The sequence below is a fragment of the Arachis stenosperma genome, chromosome 7 (assembly GCF_014773155.1).
Source record: "Arachis stenosperma cultivar V10309 chromosome 7, arast.V10309.gnm1.PFL2, whole genome shotgun sequence".
Classification (NCBI taxonomy): Eukaryota; Viridiplantae; Streptophyta; class Magnoliopsida; order Fabales; family Fabaceae; genus Arachis; species Arachis stenosperma.
The window spans coordinates 4,605,430-4,625,818 of NC_080383.1; the positions used below are offsets into that span (position 1 = coordinate 4,605,430).

The 20,389-nt window shown below is 28.3% G+C and overlaps 1 protein-coding gene and 1 pseudogene across 2 annotated transcripts; both read right to left on the reverse strand.

The window, feature by feature from the left end:
• Positions 1-503: 503 nt before the first annotated feature.
• Positions 504-4,015, reverse strand: LOC130940567 (transcription factor JUNGBRUNNEN 1-like). Of its 2 annotated transcripts, none has more exons than XM_057868741.1 (3): positions 3,692-4,015; positions 2,866-3,242; positions 504-1,232 (listed from the first exon to the last, which is right to left on the reverse strand). In XM_057868741.1, exons 1-3 carry the CDS (start codon positions 3,939-3,941, stop codon positions 756-758), a joined length of 1,104 nt encoding a protein of 367 aa, XP_057724724.1. In that variant the 5' UTR covers positions 3,942-4,015; the 3' UTR covers positions 504-755. The 2 variants fall into 2 exon arrangements, with proteins under 2 accessions (XP_057724724.1, XP_057724723.1); XM_057868740.1 differs by having other exon boundaries at positions 2,866-3,245.
• A 14,399-nt stretch (positions 4,016-18,414) lies between these two features.
• On the reverse strand, positions 18,415-20,025 carry LOC130941707 (glutathione S-transferase F9-like; annotated as a pseudogene).
• Between the last annotated feature and the right edge of the window lie 364 nt (positions 20,026-20,389).

Genomic DNA, 20,389 nt, shown 5'->3' on the forward strand with positions numbered 1-20,389 from the left:
ATCCTTATGATTCCAATCTTCCCAAAATTCACCCCTTTTATGACTCATATTATCAAAATGGTCTTGCATGGCTATGAGGTAGCTTTCTGCTACAGTAAGTTAATGAACAATTGATTAGTTGTTTTAAAGGTGGCAATAGCTGCACTGTACATCATAGGAATAATTCTAGTTTTTGCAAATTCCTAAAATGACAGACAACTTGGTTTCTTTGTCATGTCTCTAAATAGCAGACAACAATGACTATGGCTTTCCACAAACTATGATCAACTATACAAATCAAGGAACATCATTTGGACTAATGGGTTCAGTCAAATCCCATATTCTTTGTGTTGAAATTTCATTTTGTATATTGCATTCTTTTCAAAACTAAAGATATTTTGACCACAACATTGTAAAAGGGCAGTGATTTACAACTAAGATTTGGATTTTGAAATTTAAAAAGTGGTTATTAGTAAACTAAACCAGGAGTGTATTAGGTATAAATAAAACTATATATGTATATATTAAATTAGCAAAAGAACCAAGTGTATGTGAACAATGTCAAAACAAAACTGAAGGCCTATTTTTCATACAAACATACTCTATCAAACTTTCTCACTTCAACCCCAAGAAAAGAATTTGGGGTTAGAGTAAGATAGATATACATAATAGTAATACATGTCACTATTATTGGTAGTAGTAGTAGTAGTAGTGTAGTTTTAAGAAGCTAAATACCCTAATAATAATACCCTCTCAAAATATATATTTAATTACAATCATAGATAAACCTTAGAATTATTAGGGTCAGTGGCAAACTCAACCACAGATCTAAGATCATCCCAATTCTCATTTGCAAACAAGTAATCCTCCACAACATGGTGCTGGTTCCATGATGAGTATGATGATGATGACAAAGCAGTAGTAGTAATTGTTGTTGGAGCTTGTTGATGATGATGTATTGATGAATGGTCTAAGAAAAAGTTGTTGTTCCTTTCATCAACATGTCCAATAACAAGAGGCTTCCTTTCACATTGTTGAATCCCCATAGTGTTAGTGAAAGTCAAGAATTGCTTGCTATTGTTGTTGTCAGATTCTAAGCTGCATGATATGGAAGTTACTGAGGAATCAGTTTGGTGGTTAATGTTATTGATGGGTTTGTTCATGAGTGGTGATGTTGATGAATCTTTCAAATTTGGTGTGTACTTTTTGTATGTTGGAATCCTTTTGAATATTCTGCATAGTGTCCACACTTCCTGTAATAACCATCCAAACAAAAAACCTATAAAATTTTTGTAAATATAATCTATGATCCACATGAATTCTTAATCAGATAACTAGTTTTGTAAAATTTTTATTAAGAAAAATAAATATCTATAACTTTAATGGACTATTTTATAAATTATATAGATAGATAGATGGATTGATCATTTTGTTATTTTTCTTTCAAAAAGTTGACTTGGTCAGAGATGAAGGGACCAAAGATGTAAGAATATGAAGAATGGAACATCAAGACCTGTAAAAGTATACCAAGTTCCATTAAGTGCCAATTGACCAGACTCCATTAATAATACAAGTTTGGTGGGGTAATGCAAGAAACTCAATCCATCATTTAATGCAACCTCTTAAGATATCATCTTGACTTTGACTTTTTGCACAAGAAAAATATTTTTAAATAGTAAATAAAAATAAAAGTAGATTTAGTACTTTATTTACATCTTATCTCTAAAATATACTGATTAATTTACTTGATTTAATCAAGGTTGATTAAGAACTAGTATAACAAAGAGAGAAATTGACTTATTAAAGAGAGACAAATAAAGCAATTAATGCGGCTTAATTATTTTTTCTCAGTCAAAATAATAAAATATATTCAAAATATTAATACTAACAAGAAATTAGAAAAAGAATTAATTTGATTATTTTTTCTCAGTCAAAATCCAGACGACTCTTCTGATTGACCAATGACCTAATTAATGTGTCATCAACCGCAAGTTTCACTTAGAAATATTAAAATACAATTTATTAAAATAATACAATTATAAGCATATGTGAATATTAAAATACAATTTATTAAAATAATACACATACAATACAATTATTAAAATAATACAAAACTAATTAAGTATATGCTATGAATCACGTTAGTTCAAATAAATATAATAAAATACACTTTAATTGATTAATTATTGATATAACTTAGCTGACACTATGTATTTGTATACTTATATATGCATGTGTGAATATGTAACATATTATCTCGTTAATTTGTTGATAAATTGGTTGCTTAATTTATTCACTATCATGCATTCTCCTCAATACATGGGTCTAAATAACGTGGTTCTGACTTTTGAATAGAGACAACATTGATATTTATGGTCATGGTGAGTATGAACAAGATTTCTAGCATAGAACCTCAGCATCTGTTGTAATAATCATTTATTTTGAATATATTCCCTCTAGAATTTGTCTTTATTCTTCTACTTCTAGATGGTCTAGTTTCCATTCTTATTTAAATAATATAATCCTCACCACATTTTTCAAACAACACAAATTTAAATCCCTAAAGAGACACCATCTCTAATTAAAATAATATATAGTATATGCAAATAAAAAATAATGAAGAAATATATAGTAATTAAATTCTTGGAAAAAAAAACTAAATAAACTTGTGATACTCAAAAATGTATTTCATTTGACAAAAATTAGGAAAATATTGAGAGAACTTGTCAAATGAAATATATATTTCAAGTACTACCACATAGACTTATTTAATTATTATTTTTTTTTTATCTAGAAGCTAGTTACTTAAATTGTCAAAGTTTAAAGTTTGAAAGGCAAAATTAGTGATGTAGCCAAAAGAAAAAAATGGTATAATAATTGACTTACAGCTTCATGAAGATCCTTGGTAGCATTATTAGCTTCTTGATTATTGCTTAATAATTTTGCTCCATTATTATTATTGGGTGGGAGGCGAAACTCATGCATCATCCAATCAGTTTTGGTGCCTTTTCCAGCACTTCCCCGGTAATAAACCAATGATTTCTTCAGTCCAATGCATTCATGATGATCACCATGCTCCTTACTATTATTATTACTATTATTATTATAATTATTATTATAATTAGCACTGTATATAGGTTTATCAATCCCTGTGGCTTTCCAAAACCCTGATCCTGTAACCCTATTAGGCCTTATGCTGTTCCTGTACTTTCTCCCTCTTATGCAAAAGAAATACCATTCCTTCTCCCCCATTGATGAACCAACTTCTTCACATATATTAACAATAAATTCGTTAATTAATTATTGTATAAATAAAATTATATAATAACATAGAAAAAAAAATCAAAATTGCACCTATATAACATACATGAGGTTCATATATACTTGTACAAATAATTTTTTATGCATGTAATAAGATAAGGTAATTAACTATGCAGTGATAAGTATTCAACTTCCTAAAAACTGTCACAAATTCCTAAAAAAACCGTCGCTATTTGGCATATCTCTTGTAATGATAAGTATTCAACTGTAAATTTTTTTTATCATAAAAGTGTTACGAAAATTACCTCTCTGATAAAAAAAAAAAGTATATGACTAGTTATAATCAAACCGAAGAAATTGATCATCTACTATGCATAAACTCTAAAACATGCATGTGACAATTAATTAGAAGAAGAATTGAAATTAAGAGAAGAAGAATTGAATATCTTACTTGGAAGATCCCATGGATCATATTTGTAGATATCAACATGTTTGATAAGTTCAATCTTAAGAGGCTTCTTCTCAACCTTCCTCCGAAGATAAAACCCAACAAGCTCTTCATCTGTTGGGTGGAATCTAAACCCAGGAAGCACAACTTCTTTCTCCTCTTTCATCATCTCATCATCATCTTCACCATGTTCATATTCATGTTCATGTTCTTCGGAGTAGTCGTTGTTCATGTACAACTTAGCCACATCCATGACTCTAAAAACACTTAAAGTCTCAAGTGAAACAACACATACATGTGAAAACTATTCTCTATGCTTTCTCTATATTTATATTAACATATTATTATTATCATATGATATTTTCATTTCTTCTTATAGTGTGTAAATGTATTGAATATTTAGGTGATGAAGTCAAGTCAAACATTTCCATTTCTTGGGGTCCCCATCATGGCCTTGATTAAAAGAGAGTTCTATAGCTTACAATAGATTTTGACCTAATGTTACATATATCGATTTTTCTTATGGGGGGTCTCATCAAGCCACCAAAGGTTAATAAATTAATTAATAATAATTGAAGTTGAAAAGAGACTACTATAGTTATTTCGAGTGGCGGTTTTTTCTTTACTAATTAGCGATTTTGAGTTAAAAGTTTTCGATATACATATAATTTTGATGCGGCGTAAAATATTTAACACAGTCATATAATTATATTCGTTTTTTTAGACGATTATTTATGCGATCAATATAAAAAGTAGTTATTTTTATTAATGTGGTGTTAGTAATTAGATATAAATGTAAAATTATTTTACACTGATATTACATTAAAATTAAATATATATAATTTTGATATATTGTAAGTATAAAATAGTTTTATATAATTTAATTACATAATAATATATCAATAAAAATAACTATTTTTTATTTAAAAAAAAATAATTGTAATTTAACGATCATGTAAAATTTTAGTATGTACAACAAAACTAAATTCCTATATTATAAAAATATACATATATAGTTTAAGTTCTGACTAATATTATTATTATTATTATTATTATTATTTATTATTATTATTATTATTATTATTATTATTATTATTATAAAATAATAAGAACGAAGAAAGAATTAATGTAAGGTGAAAATCCAATTGACTAGAATTTGTAAAACATGGCTAGCTTTTAGTGCAACAACAAATAAAACAAAGTCTAGAGAGTGGGCACAACTTTGACTATTAAAAATCTGGATGGTGTGGGACATAGAGTACATTCATAAATAACCACGTAAGGAAAAAGTCAAAGAAAAGATCCAAAATAAATAAATTTTGAAGAAGATGTATATTAAAATGTATTTCATCCTTTTAACCAAAAAAGTAAAAATCGTATTCATCCAAAATATAATATCTATCTATATATGTATATATACCGTTGGTTTTATTATTGACTAGGTTCATCACTGTATTTTGTTGGGCAGCCTTAATTGACATTTATATCTCTTCGTTGCACCTCGAACTTTTTTAAACTTTTAATGTATTAAGAGTGTAAAAACACTATTTTAATTTTTTCAATTAATATCCTTGGGACACTCTTTAACTAATTCCAAAAATAAATACTTCAATTAACAATTATAGTTTTTGAACTAATACTAAATATTTATTTTGAGTCATATTATATGAACATACAACAATACATTTTGATAGTCGATATACATGCATGTGGTTAAGGTAGAGAAAATCGAAATTTTATATAAAATTAAAAAAATAAATTAAGAAGTAAAACGTAAAATTTTAATAATATTTAAATTGTAAAATTGTTAAATTTAGTATAAATTTTATAAAATTAATAGAGCCATTTAAAATTGTAATATTAAAAAATTTAAAAAATTAAATTGAAATTTTAATTACTATGCATGTAGTAGCTAACATGAGAAAAAAAGTAAAGAAATTAAATAATAAGTAAGATTCGATTTGGTAAAAAAATTATTTTTTACGAGGTAGCACAATTTTTTTTTAAAGAAAAATTGTTTTTGTGGTCAATTGATGATTAGGAGAAACTTATATATATAAAACTATATATATATATACAACTAAAACCATTGATAATATAATATAGATTATTCAATTAGAGAATCAATTTCTTTTTTATGAAATAGCTAGGTTATTTCAACTAATAAGGGAAGATAAAGATCGGTGTCTGCGCCATATGGAAAACACTATCTATATATTCAATTGGCATGCATGTCATGACATATCAAAATCAATCCACAACTAGCAAGAGTGACGACATTCTTTTCATATTTTCCTGTACCTATTAATTCTACTTTGAAATCTCTCTTCCACCAAAGTTTTGTTTAGATGATAAGCAACCTATCTTTTTCTTTTATATATGGTGGTCACTATTGATAATCTATTTTATTTATATAGGATGTGAGGAGATCACAATCTCATCAAGAAAATAAATTAAAAAAATGTTGAAAATTGAGTAATTTGGTTAAAAATTTTTAATATGTTTGCGGAGGGATGAAATCCTCAAAATAAAGATTATTTGTGATTTTCGAAAATACAAGAGACAAACTAAAATTGTCAAAAACATTTTTAAAATTAACAATTCCGTAAGGGCGAATTTTATTTTTTATTTTTTAAAAAATAGAATTTGTTAGAAAAGATTTACTTTTCTTTTTTTGAATGACAATGTGTACAATGAGTTTTAAATTTGGTCTAATACAAGAAAAAAATTCAAACAGTTATTTCAAAAAATTAATCATCCCAATCCTAATTTACCAATGGAATTTATCCAAACACCATCTTTCTCCCTCCCAACCCTGTGCTACCCTGTCCTCATCAATCATCCCACCTCTCCGGCGTTAGAAGCACCCTCACCGGCTATCAAACAACCAGCCACGTAGTTATTAAAATAATCATTCGACTATCTAGTGAAATAACCATCCAACATTTGTTAATTGTATATATTTAAACTGAATCAAACAAAATAATCATCCAATTAAGAATTAAAATAACCATCAACATACCTAGTAAATTCACCATCCTGCATCTAAATTCGTCAGCCTTCAACCCACTCGAAGCAAAGTACAGCATCAGCAGCAACCCAGACACGAAATCCTCGATCCTCTCTATCAGCCTATCCGCAAAATTCCCTCCCTTCAGAATCGTCAATCCGAACACGTGACGAATGCCAAGCCAGAGAGGAGAGAGATCTTGTGGCCACCGCTATCATCAGCCTTTCCGGCGAGTACTATGGCGAGGGCGAGGAGGATCCAGGCCGCGACGTCGTTGAAGGCAGCGGCGGTCATGGTGGTTTTGGGCTATGCGACGGACGCAACGTGCGCAAAGGGGTGTCTTCCTTAGACGTTCTCAGACAGTTGGGTGGCGTCGAGTTGTGTTCTGGGCGACGGACGGTGATGATCTTCGCGGCGTCAGTTCGGAGAGAGTGGAAGAGACTGCGAGAGAAGGAAATTGCAGCACGTTCTTCAAACGCATAAAATAGAGGAATACATAACTTTCCCATAACTAAATCTCTATGTTTTTAAAATTTAAAATTTAAAATTATTAGGAATTAATTATTAAATGATTATAATTTTAATTTTATCACTATTATACACATTGAACACTAAATTTATTGTCTCTCCATACTTTTTCTTCTTTTAAATAAAAAACACCGAAAATGAATTTAAAAAACGTTACGTTAGAAAAATAATCATAGGAAAATTCATCCGTCATATAAATGCACTAGATACAAAAAAGTAATGAAATTATACCATTTTTTCATAATACACATAAAAATTACCATATGCAAATTATCTTTCTTGTACAAATGGGAACAAATTTTATACTATCTACAAGTCATTCATCAAATAATGAAGAAATGTCCAGCCTTAATTTCAATCGTGATTCAATTATATTCCTAACTTTAAAAAATTTTCAAATAAATTTTTAATGTTGTAAAATGTGATTTTTCGTTGGTTTTTCACTGAACTGACGTTAGTGAGATATTGATGTAGTAGGCTGTTAATTAACTATCACGTTGGCTGCCAATTGAGCCAGAATAAAACGACGTCGTTTACAAGGGTCAGGGGATTATGATGCAAAACGATATCGTTTGACTTTTTCCTCCTCAAATTAAGCAATCAAAATGGTCCCCCTCCCCATTATTCAAAGTTTTCCACAAAAAAAAAAAAAAAAACTCAAAGAAGTTCTTCTCTTCCATGTCGTTCCTTCATCTCCCACAAGAAAGCAGGTGTTAGGTGTCGTTGGTGATTGTCCGTTACATGCCGTTTATTTGTTTAGTGAATTGTTTCATCAACAAAGCATTGACGACGCACATTGTTCATGTGACAGATAAGGGTTTTTATTTGTCATTTCTTGCTTGTGCTATATTGATGAAATGGGGGTTGGATGAGTAATGTAGAGTGAGCTTGTAGTATTTATTCATATATTCGCTTTTTACTGCAACCTTTGTATCAGATGCAATTTGTTAGGGTTTAGGGTTACTCTTTTGAAGCATATTATGAGTACAACTTTGTTTAAAATTTTATTAACATTATATTGGTGTAGTTCTGAGTTTATCATGGTTATTTAATGAGTGAAATTTTAGATTGAACATTTTTATATTTTTTGAAAACTCATAATATAATGAGTGAATATTGATGGCTTTGTTTTGAACTTTTGTATTCTTTCAGATAAATAGTGATCGTCTGAAACTCGTTTTTCACCATAAGAAAAAGTTTGAGGCACTTGTTGATGATAGGGTTATCTACACTAGCAACTTGACTGATGAATGGATTCAGGTATATAAAGATTACATGGATGTGTTTGTTGTTACTAGTTACTATAAAGAGTTGGGATATGACAAAACTAATGCTACATGATATTTGAACCCAAATAAAGGGTTGGAGTTTGGTTTGGGAAGGTTGGCGTTTGACCAAGATTTAGGGGACATGATCAAGCACTATCATGCCAACAATAATGTCATTCACATTTACTTTGAGGATGGTCAGTCTCAGCCTGAGTATATAAACATTATGGAATTGTCTGAAGATTATGAACTTGGTAGAAAAAGTAACAGTAAGTCAGATGATGTAGGAGTTAAAGATGCAAGTACTATTTTAAGTCAATTGTGTGACCTAAACTTGCAAAAGACACCATTGGAGCCTAATTTCACTATAACACTGCATTTCAATTTCATAATTGCGTAACACAGTATCCTGTATTAGCTGCTACATAACAAAGTTTAGGGACCTAGCCTATTATTGCCTATTACTTGTTTACTTAAAAACTTACTATTGAGTTTGAAAAATTTCAAATTATTGTGATGATCAAACACTGTTAAAAATATTAATTAGAAATTATTAATTTATCTTAGTTTCAAAATTATTTGTTTAATAATTTCTGTTTGGTGTATAGAATTTTGATCATTGGGCTTAAGCGACATAAAGGCCAATATGTTGAAAAAATATTCAGCCTTTTGTACAAAAATATTTCATGCATTGTGGCTGAATTATTCTTTGATTAATTGGGCAGAAAAACCAATGAGAAGCCCAAAACTATTTCCTTTTAATCCAACAAATTGGTTGGTCCGAAATTAAAAAGGAAGGAAAGAAAATGGAGCATGATAAGTTCGGTTATCCACTTCCCCTTTGGAATGGAATTCAAAATTAATTTAATTGGGTTAATGCATGCATTGGTAACAGAAAAGAGAAAATTCAAATTGATTTGATTGCTTTTATTGCCTCACACGTTATTATGCATAGAGGAATAGAAGTGGGATTTGATTTGGTTTAATTGCATTCATTGCTTCCAGAATTTCCTTTTCTCTTCTCTCTCTTCTCTCTCTTATTTTCAGATTGTCACTTCCATCAAAGATGAAGATGGAAGAAGCTATCAGTAAAAATTGCAGAGAAGCTAGGAAGAAACAAGCGGCTAAGGTGATGATGGTCCTTACAAAAAGAAGATCCAAGGCATGGCGTGGCAGAGATCCTTTCCACTAAAGGCAAGATGTGGAGAAGAAGCTTCAAGATCTCCATGCCTAAAGTAGATGAAATCCGATTCGGTAAGAGAAGAAGATCTCTGAGGTGAAGCTCATTTCCACTTTTGTTCATCCATCACAGAAGGTAGCTACTGTAGCTACGTGGAGGAAGAAGCAAAAATGGAACAGATGGAGCTGTCAAGGATCAAGGATTCATCAAGGGTTAGAATTCTTTCTTGGGGACAAAGTCAAGATGGAAGGCCTAGATTGATGAAACTTGATGAGAAGAGATGAGAGAGAGGTACATGCATGTTGATTTGCTTTCGGTTTTTCCTTTCTCTTCTCTCTGTCCGAACCGGCCTTGGTATTGAAGAAGAAGAAAGTGGCTTGGTTGAACCGTTTCAACTTTGGAAGTTTTCCCTTCTATAATAAGGGTGAACGGCAAGGCTTGAGACAGGGGAAGAAAGCACATAGTTCTCATAGCTACCCTAAGCTTACAGAGTTCTTCTCCTTCAATGGGTTTTATTTTGTATTTTCTTTAGTTTTGTCTGTATGAGTCTCATGGTGAAAAAGGCAAATAGTATGATGTTTGTAAAAAAAAGCCAGTAATAGGTAAAAGGCAGAGGGTACAAAATTAAAGAAAAAGCCATAGATGTCTTAGAGGTCCTTTGTACATTTATTTGTTGTGTATCATGATTATGTGGAAATTCCCTTGCAAGTTGGGTTATCACTTAGCAGTTGAAAGCTTGGTAGATGACCAAGTCAAGTTTAGGATTGAAGATAGATTCTGGACTTGTCCCGAATAGGAAGGGTAGTTCCTAGGAAAGAATTGGTGTCTGTAATCTGTTTGATTATAGTGAAATTCCGTCACTGTTGTGATGGAGACTGGACGTAGGCTGCATTGCACTTAGCAGCTGAGGCAGGATACTTCTTGGTGTGATTCTCTCTTTCTCTTCTACTCCATTTTTGTTTCTGTTGCATACGAGACAAAATTGAAAAACATCTTCTGACTGGTTATGAGACAAAAAGCAGAAAAATCTCCTGAAGCTATTTTAAAAGGCAGAAAGTAACACTAAGCAAAACGGGGTTAAGATTCAACCCCCCCTCTTCTCTTAGTCACTGATAACCATCACTCACCAAACAAGCAACTAGACCAACAAAACCATCATCATCATCATCTTTAGTGACCTAACATTACTCTCCAAATTTTCTAGCCTCTACTTGAACTCATTCACCACTTGTTGAAATTGAAAAACACCTTGTTGTTTATCGTATCCATCAACTCAACAAAAAAAGTTACAATGGCTTTCAAACTGCAACGAGAAGAAACAAATGCTGAAATCAGATTTCCTCAAGGCATGAAACATAAAATTTCTTGGACAAACCACTAACCTCATAACTAGAACGCCCATAAAATGGTCCTTTTGGATTCTCCGGTGTCCCCAAATATTTGACTATTGCTCGCAAACCACAGTTACAAAATATAGCATTCCTAGCTACTCCAGGTCGAATGTCTTTCCTCTAACTTGAGTAGTTCCTATCAGAGTTTCCTTGACTTGTGTCTCCACCACCCATCACTATTCAACAACCATGCGAAGATGATTTTCAAATTCGAAAACTCTCAGACAATGAGAAGAAGAGAATGAAGATGATTCTCAATTTTAGGAGTTTAGGGTTTTAAAATTTATGATGGGTTAATTTGAACGCAAACAATCAATTTAGAACACTATTTTAAACGTGTTGATGTAGTGTCCACATTATAGTACATATCATATATCCAACATGGTAATTAACAGCTCACATTAGCATCTTACTAATATCAGTTCAATGAAGAATAATCAACAAAAAACCACGTTCTATAACGTCGAAATTTATTTGGTAATTTTTTAAAGTCGAAAGTATAATTTATTCACGATTAAAAATTTAGGTATCAAACTGAATATTTCATCTTCAAATAATAGACCAAACCAAACATTTTCAAAATATATCAAATGAAAAGAAGGGGTGAATGAATAATTGTAATTTGTAAGTGAAGATGATTTTAACTTCTTCTCGAATGCATACGTAGGTGCATATATATGATGTCACTAGTAACCCTAAATATCTTGAGTACTCGTGGATGATGTCAATTCCTTTTAATTATATGTACCATTGATCAAACACATTGAACAACATTGTGTTTCTTGGTCGTATAATATATGCTTTAATTGATATTGTTAGACATTTTCAAAGTTTTGAACTTTGCATATCATGTCTAACAAGTTTCTCACCAAAGATAGATTTATATCAATGGTCGGCCATAATACACTGATCCAAGTAGTTAGTCACCACAATTTGGTTAAGTTACTTCATTAATTACCATAATCATAACACCAAGAAAATTGCCCAAGTTTAGGTCTGAACAAACCACTTTAATGGAGTGAACATTGATACAATGATTAAGAATTTCATTTTTGTATTATCCCAATGGCTGCTAAATCTGTCTTTATATAATTATGATTTTATTCAATTTTTAAATAGATGTGAAAAAGGTAATTGAAAGAAAGGTTGTTAACTAATAATTTTTAGAAAAAAAAAAATCTTATCATGATGTACTTTTTTTTATGTATTTTTTAATCTAACATGTCAAAAACTAATTTGTCACAAATATGAATTTTATTTAAAAATTATTTCTGATCAATGAATTATTGTATATAAAAAAAATTCAAATTTTCAATACTTACTTTAATAGATAAGTGTATTTATTATCACTCGATCAATTCAAGATGATTCTTATCAAAGATGTAGTTGCTTAAACCACAAGTCATGCTATTAAAAAAAGGATAAATGTGAATCTAGAGGATATAATAACAGCATCATAAGAATTAAGTTAACTTATAAAATGTAATTTTAAGGATTTATAATTGACAATTTTAAAGAATAAATTGAATCTCTGTTCTAAAATTTAATTTGGTAAAATTTTTTAAACAAATATTTGTGTTTTTAAAAGAAAAAATACATTATTTTATATTTGATAAATAAAAAAAATATTTTTAAAAACATCTAATAAACAACTTTTTAAAATTAATTTATGATTATTAAAGTTAAAAAAATTTAATATTACCTCATATATTTAATAAATATTTAACTTTGCTTATATTTATGTCTACTTATAGTTTTTTTAAATTTTAAAAATTATTTTATATAATTATTATTATTTGTATTTATTAAAATTTATTTTTAATTTGATTTATCAAGATAAATACTAAAATTTAAAAAAATTATTTTTTAAAAGCTAATTTTCATAAATTATTTTTGAAAAGTGAATATTTGAGCAGGTAAGCTTAAATTAAAAAAAAAGTCATACAATAATTACTTAATTAGCTGACTAACGGGATGTTTGTTTCTATATTAAAAGTATTAATCTCCAATTAATTTGGTGACCCATATATATCTTCAAAAGAAACGTGTGCCGTTTATGTGGTCCTATGGTCCCTTCTTAACTAATTGTCTGCTTTGTGAACTTTAATTTCTTATTATTGCATCTTTTAAACTGAAAAGAGTTAATGATCATATTGACTAATTTACTCTTTCAAATGTACGGTTCACAACTTCACACCTTGAGGGCAGATACATGTTTAATTTATCTTATACACTCATTGCCTCACGACTTAACACATTAATTATAATCAAATTTATTTGTAAAACTTAAATTCGCTCCTATAAAGTTTATAAGGTGATTTAAATAGTATATATGAACATATATAAATTGTATAAAATATAATAATATATATTATCAATTATTTATATTTTCTTTAGTCGATAACCTCTATATATTATAATTAATATATATAAACATATTGCACTATTTTTATCGTAAACAATAAATTAGATTTGTCATATTTTAATTCATCGATCATTTAAAATACAATAAATAAAATAGATAAAAGAATTATGAATTAGATATGATATACATGAAAGACGTTTTACTTTTATATATCTAATATAAAATGCATATCATATAAAATAAACATGTAAAATAAGTAAATATATAAAAGATGAAGCTAAGATTGACAAAACTTTAATTATGTTATAATTTTAAGGTTTGATTAGATTATTTTTTAAAGAGATATTTATCTTCATATTTAATTACTAGTATAATTGATGATAATAATTTTTTAAGATAAAATAAAATTTATAAATTTTTTAATAGTAATAATAAGAAATTTTTAACTCTCTTCAACTTGAAAAAAAAAAATAAGACTTGACAAACATAAAATCAACTTGGGAGCAAATTCGAGACTAGTAAAAACATAAAAATCAGTAATAAATAAGGTGGAAGAAAGATTGAATTTGTGGAAAACAAAGGTTCTTAGTAAAATTGGAAAGGTAGTGCTCATTAAATCAGTTATAAACAGTTTACCTATTTACTATCTAAATTTGTATAAGATATCAAAAGCAGTTGCACAAAGAATAATTACATTGTAGAGGAGGTTCTTTTGGAAAAAGAAAGATGGACGACCTGACTTAACTCTTGTAAGGTGACAGCTGATACAAGCATCAAAGAAGTTAAGAGGTTTGAGAGTTGGATATATGATTATAAATTGAAAAGTTAAAAGACTCATTTCCAATGCTCTTCTTGATTTCAAACCAAAATAAAAGATCCATAATTAGGGATGGTGGGTTAGAGTGAGTTTGAAACTTTCAATGGAGGAGAGAACTTCGCCAATGAGAGACAGAGGTCCTGAACCAACTGCTTGATGTATTACAATATGTTAAATTGATAGCAGATGTACAGGATAGAGTGATGTGAAATTTTAACAAAGAAGGCGTTTATTCTATTAATTTCATTATTTGTGTAGGTATTGTAAAAAGCGACTTTGGCAGATGATATAAGTAATTATAGATTCACAGATGAAATTTTGGAAAGGATTAGTTCCGTCTCGAGTTGAGCTATTTACTTGGTTTATTATAGTAGGTCGGGTCAATATAAGGACCGATTGAGTTGTAGATTGGGTATCATTGAATTGAGTGATAATTTGTATATTTTGTGTATGAAGGATATTAAAATTATACAACACTTATTTGTTACTTGTGAGTTTTTTTTACTGGTGTGATGTACATAAATTTCTGATATTAGATATGTTTGGACCATTTCAGATATCATAAAACAACATTTTAAAAGTTGGAGGATCATATCGATAAAAAAAGACATGGATAAAAATTGATTATTTGAATTTTTTTCTATTATCTAAAGTATTTAGCTACACAGAATTAATGATGTGATATTTCAACAAAATAATAGATGTAAAAAATTGTACCATTATATTATTTTATTGTTTTAAAGAATAGTATAATTGGTAATTTAATATTATTAATAGTTATGTCAGAGATAATATTAGAGTACATTACTATTGATTTTATGTTTATACTAACGCTCCGCTTAATGCATTGAGCTCTAATAACAAACAATTTTCTTACACCTAACTTGTTTAGAGTAAAAAAATATTATTTATATGTTGCATGAATAATCCAGAGTTGCTAATCACATTGAATGGTTGTAATCTTTTGTTATTGTGTGAATAGGTATAATATATCATTACATATACTAACCATCACATATATAAATATACAATCGTTAACAATTAACTAACTCAAAATCCATTAAAATTTAATTGCTCTCTTAAATATATTAATATTAATATATAAATTTGTAAATATCTTTTATATATATGTATCACGTACGTAATTAGTATAATTTTTTATGAAAAATTATAGGGAGCTAATAGAATATTTGTATAATGTGTACAATGGAGATTTAAGAAATATTAGAGATATAATTATTAGTGTTATTTTTTCATTAGTTGAAGTTTTTAGAATGAATAATATCATGACATAATATCATTTTATAATTTAATAACCTATTATACATATTATACACATTTATACCATTGGCTCCCTAACAGTACTCTTCTTCTTTTATTGTTAAGTAAATATAAACGTAAATAACATTTTTTTTATTTTATTTTCTTTCCTTTTGGGCTATGAACTTTCAAAGCCATCACTCTCCATTTATGAATGTCCTTGAAAGTACAAGTGCAAGTTAAGGAGGTACTTAACATTACAAATTAAATCAATGCAAAAAAAAAAAAAAAATGAAGCGTAAGTAGTGAAAGTGACATCACTACATTTTGCGTCGTGTTGCAAGTTGCAACCATCCACTTTCTCAGGTTCATGTGGTGGCCATCTCCTAATAATTTATTGGTGAAGATTCACCTATAATTATTTTTACGTAAAATTGATAGTTGAGAATTGTTAAACAATAATTTAATTAAATTTATTAAATTATTTAATAATTTTTAAATATTAACTTCATATAAAAACAGTTTCAAGTGAATTTTTACCCGTTTTTGTTAACTCTTTCTGAAAGAGATTACTAAAATCTGAAAAATAAATTAAGCATTGATTTTTGCACACAAATACTGAATTACAGATAGGTAGCTCACGTAACTTTTAAATCAATGAAGAATTACGTACATTATTTGACCAATAATAATCTCCTCTATATTTAATTTACTAGTCATGAGGTTTAGGTAATTCGAATTGATTCATATTCATACTTTTTTTACATGCTACAATTTGATTGTTCATTTTTTTTCTTCTCTTTTTGGATTAGAACTAAGTCTTATTATACATTCAGAAATATAAATAACAAAAAATTAATTTGAATTGATTAAATAATTAATTAATTTATCTATTTAAATAAATTTTAAATATTTAAATTTTATCTTATATATATAACAATTCATTTACTAAGTGTAAATTCTTAAAGAGAAAATTATACGTGTGATTTCCTTGCCTATGATTCTTTTTTTAGCTATATGAGTTGGCACCATATTTAATTTTGTTCGTTAGTTTATGTTGACCTAGGTAATTATGTATGAACAATTAATCATCCTTATCTTCTAAGTTCTAATAGTAGCTAGGAAAGTTCCTTTTTCTTTTGTTGGAAGAAACAGATTTAATTACCGAAAATTAAATTAAGGATAGATTCAATTTATTCATCCCAAGTCATTACTAAATTAAACTTGCTAATTAATGAATCGTAGATGACTCGTATTCATCATGCGTACATATACTTGCGTACCTTTGTGACTTCTCCAAGCTAAGCTAGGGCAGTGTTTGGTAGAGAAATATAAATTGAAAGATTGATATTGAGAGATAGAGATAAAAAAACAGAGACTAAAATAAATTTTAGTATTTTATTTAATATAAAGTGAGAGACAAAAATTAAAATAAAAATGAAACTCTAATTTAATTTGTACAAAACTACAAAAGTTAAAATTGCAATTAATTAATTAAAATGAGAGTATTTTAGGTATAAAATATTATTAAAATTTCAGTCTCTATTTTAAAAAATTTCAATCAACTGTGTCTCCACTTTTTAGATGTATTGAAATACTGAAATTTTAAAGACAAATATAAAAATTTCAATCCCAATACCTCAAAACAAACGTTATCTAAGAAATTAAGTTGTATTCTTTTTTCTTTTACTTTCCTTTTTCTTCTTAATCAAATGATGGTTCATTGATTTCCTATACTCGAATAATACATGCATAGAAAATGTTAGGCTTAGATTGGTAAAGTTTTTATTTTTTAAAATAGTTTATAAAAATTAATATTTTAGAAATGGCTTTCTAAAAATTGTAATATTTATATTTGATAAATCAAATCAAAAATAGCTTTTAATAAATACAAGTAATATCAATTGGATTTGATAAAATAGCTTTTAAAATTTAAAAATACTATAATAAACATAAATATAAACATTAAATTTAAAAAATAGTTAACATATGAAGTTATATTAGACTTTTAAATTTTGAAAAGTTCTATTTATTTTTAAAAATATCAAAATTTACAAACATAAACACATGATCTTTTTTATTTATCAAACACAAAAAAAAAAACTTGAATTTTTAAAAGACACATGCACCTTTTCAAAAAATTTTATTAAACCAAACCTTAATTAAATTAAAGCCAACGCAAATTGACTTTAAAATATTTCATATAAGTCAACCAAAATCCACGGAGATATATAGCTTCACGTTGAATTAGATCGAATTTGACCACCTATTTTCTCTGCTTTAATTCAGAGATTATTTTGATAAAATCTATCTTTATATGAAACTCTAATAACATCTAATTTTTGACAAAGTCGTAAACATCCAAACAATTAGTTTCACAATGAACGAATTTATATCTAGCTTGTGATTGTGTAGTTTATCTAAAGATTAGAAATCAAATTACTTGTGATTAACTATTTTAAAAAAATTCAAACACGTTATTCTGTGATTTATTTATTTATTAATGAAATCAAATATTAACATGGCAAAAATAGCATCAACAGAGATGATAAAACATGAAATCACTACAAGACTTTCAAATGAGAAGATAGTTCCAAATTAATGGGATAATCAACTTCTATCCCCCCTCAAAAAGAGTGATCCTAAAATGGAACACTATGGTTGTGGTTATTTTTGAAAATAATACAAGATAAGACACTGAGAATAAGATATAAAGAATAGAGATATAACATTTTGTGTTTTTGTATTTTGTTTGGTGATAAACTAAAACAAATTATGAAAATATAATATATTCTCATTTTTTTTCATTCAAAAAATTTGAAAAAAAAAATATAATAATAAAAAATATAATTATAAAAAATCAACAAGAATAATGAAAGAAAAAATAAAAAATAAGTTTTGTCTCTGTATTCTTTCCGTGAGAATAGACGCAAAATACACTAATTCAGTATTTTTAGACACAATATCTCTGTCTATATTTCATCTGTCAAACACAATTTTGTGTTTTCGTATCCCTATCTTAATGTCCTATCCTTGAGAATAAACGCATCCTATCTTCCATATTTCTAAAGATAGTTCACTAATCTTATTCTATCACAACACATACATAGATATTGATCAATTATGTTATGTCAATAAGAATGATCATCCACCAAATTAACTATTCTAATAAAACACATATTAAATTGTAAAATACATGGCAACTGATATTTTGTATACACTTAGCATTTTTTTCAATAATAACACTTTTTATGCGATTCGATCGACTAGATCGGAACTTTATAGAGCTCAAGAACCTTCTTCCATGAAGGTCTATTATAGCATCCCACCATGCACTAACATTCTTCCTATCCTTGATCAAGTACTCTCTCCCCATATTGTTGACAATATAATCAATGAATGGAAGGTGGCTAATATCAGCAAGGCTAAAGAAATCACCACCCAAATACTTATTCTTTGAAAGCCTCTCTTCATAAATGTCCAAAACTTTGCTTAAGTTTGCTTCACTCTCTTCAATGATCTTTGGATCAGGAGTGATTCCAATTATTGAAGAAAACAGAACATGAATGGCCAATTTATATGCCCATGGGTGAAAATTATTTGCTTCAACTTCTACCCATTGTTCCACAATACCCCTCTCTTCTATTCTCCTACCTAGCAATTCAGTGCCTTGAGATTTGTATTTTTCAGCATAATATCTCATTATAGCCCTAGATTCTGCCAACAAAGAGACATATTAGTAGCTGAAATATTAATTGAAGTACTATAGGACTAACACTAATTAATTATAATTAATCTTAATCCCAAAAAATAAACATGCAATTTTTGTAAATAACAAAATTTAATTTATATAAATTTAAGGGGTCAAATTTTAATTTATGAATTTTATAAATTTTTATTCTTAGTAAATATTCCTTCTAGACCGTTGAAAACAAAACCTAGTATTATAATGTATTCTTTATTTATCTCTCTTAAAAAGGTTGATAAAAATTTAAGATTCATCAAATAAAAAGTTTCAGGATATTTTTGTTCATTATCAATCAAAGATGTGTTTCCTTGCTACATAAGATATATATTTAGTATCCAAAAAAAAAATTTTTTTTTTGAAAGAACATGGAGTGAATATTGAGTTCTAACCATATAAGGTATAATCTCCATCTTGAATGACAGGAACAACTCCAAAGGGCTGCACAGGTTATGTGAACAAAGAAAACTAGATTAGAAGGAAAGGAAATCAAATAACATTGAATGAAACAGACATATTCAATATTATATTAAATAAAATAAAAGAGAGAAAGGAAAGGATTGAAAAAGAGAGAAACTGAACTTGTAGTTTGAGGAATTCAGGATCTTTGTGTTCACCCTTGCTGACATCAACAGGGACAACCTCAAATTCAACTTCCTTCTCAATCAAGCAAACCAGAGCCCTCTTTGATGAAGCACAAGTGGGACCGTACAACTTCACCACCATGGTTTGATTTCTCTTGAAGAAAGAAAACAGCCCTTCAAGTTTATTTGATGAACACACTCTTGGTTGGTTCTCTTGTTTAAGTTCTTATAACATGTGAAATAGTCAACCAAGGTCATGAAGAAACAAACAAAACAGAGGTTGTTGTCTATATGGGACTCCACCACCATGTTGATCTGTAGAAATCAAGAAAATAATATATCTAAACGATTTATCTTTTTAATTAGGGTAAAAAACCATAATAAGCCAACTGGCTCAAAAAATTACGTAAATACGCCAAAGCAAAAATCGTTTCATCAATAAGCCAGATCGTATTTTTATATAATTCGAACCAGGTTGGTTCGAACTCTATTTCTTAGTAAATCGAACCAGGTGAGTTCGAATTAGGGTTTTTTTCTTGGTACTAAATCGAAC

What these genes read in the sequence shown, in the direction of transcription:
- LOC130940567 (XM_057868740.1), bottom strand. Translation starts at nt 3,941, where the DNA reads ATGGATGTGGCTAAGTTGTACATGAACAACGACTACTCCGAAGAACAT. An exon ending in TGATCCATGGGATCTTCCAA is followed by an intron (nt 3,246 to 3,691) that starts GTAAGATATTCA and finishes ATATATGTGAAG; the next exon opens with AAGTTGGTTCATCAATGGGG. An exon ending in CCAAGGATCTTCATGAAGCT is followed by an intron (nt 1,233 to 2,865) that starts GTAAGTCAATTA and finishes TGGTTATTACAG; the next exon opens with GAAGTGTGGACACTATGCAG.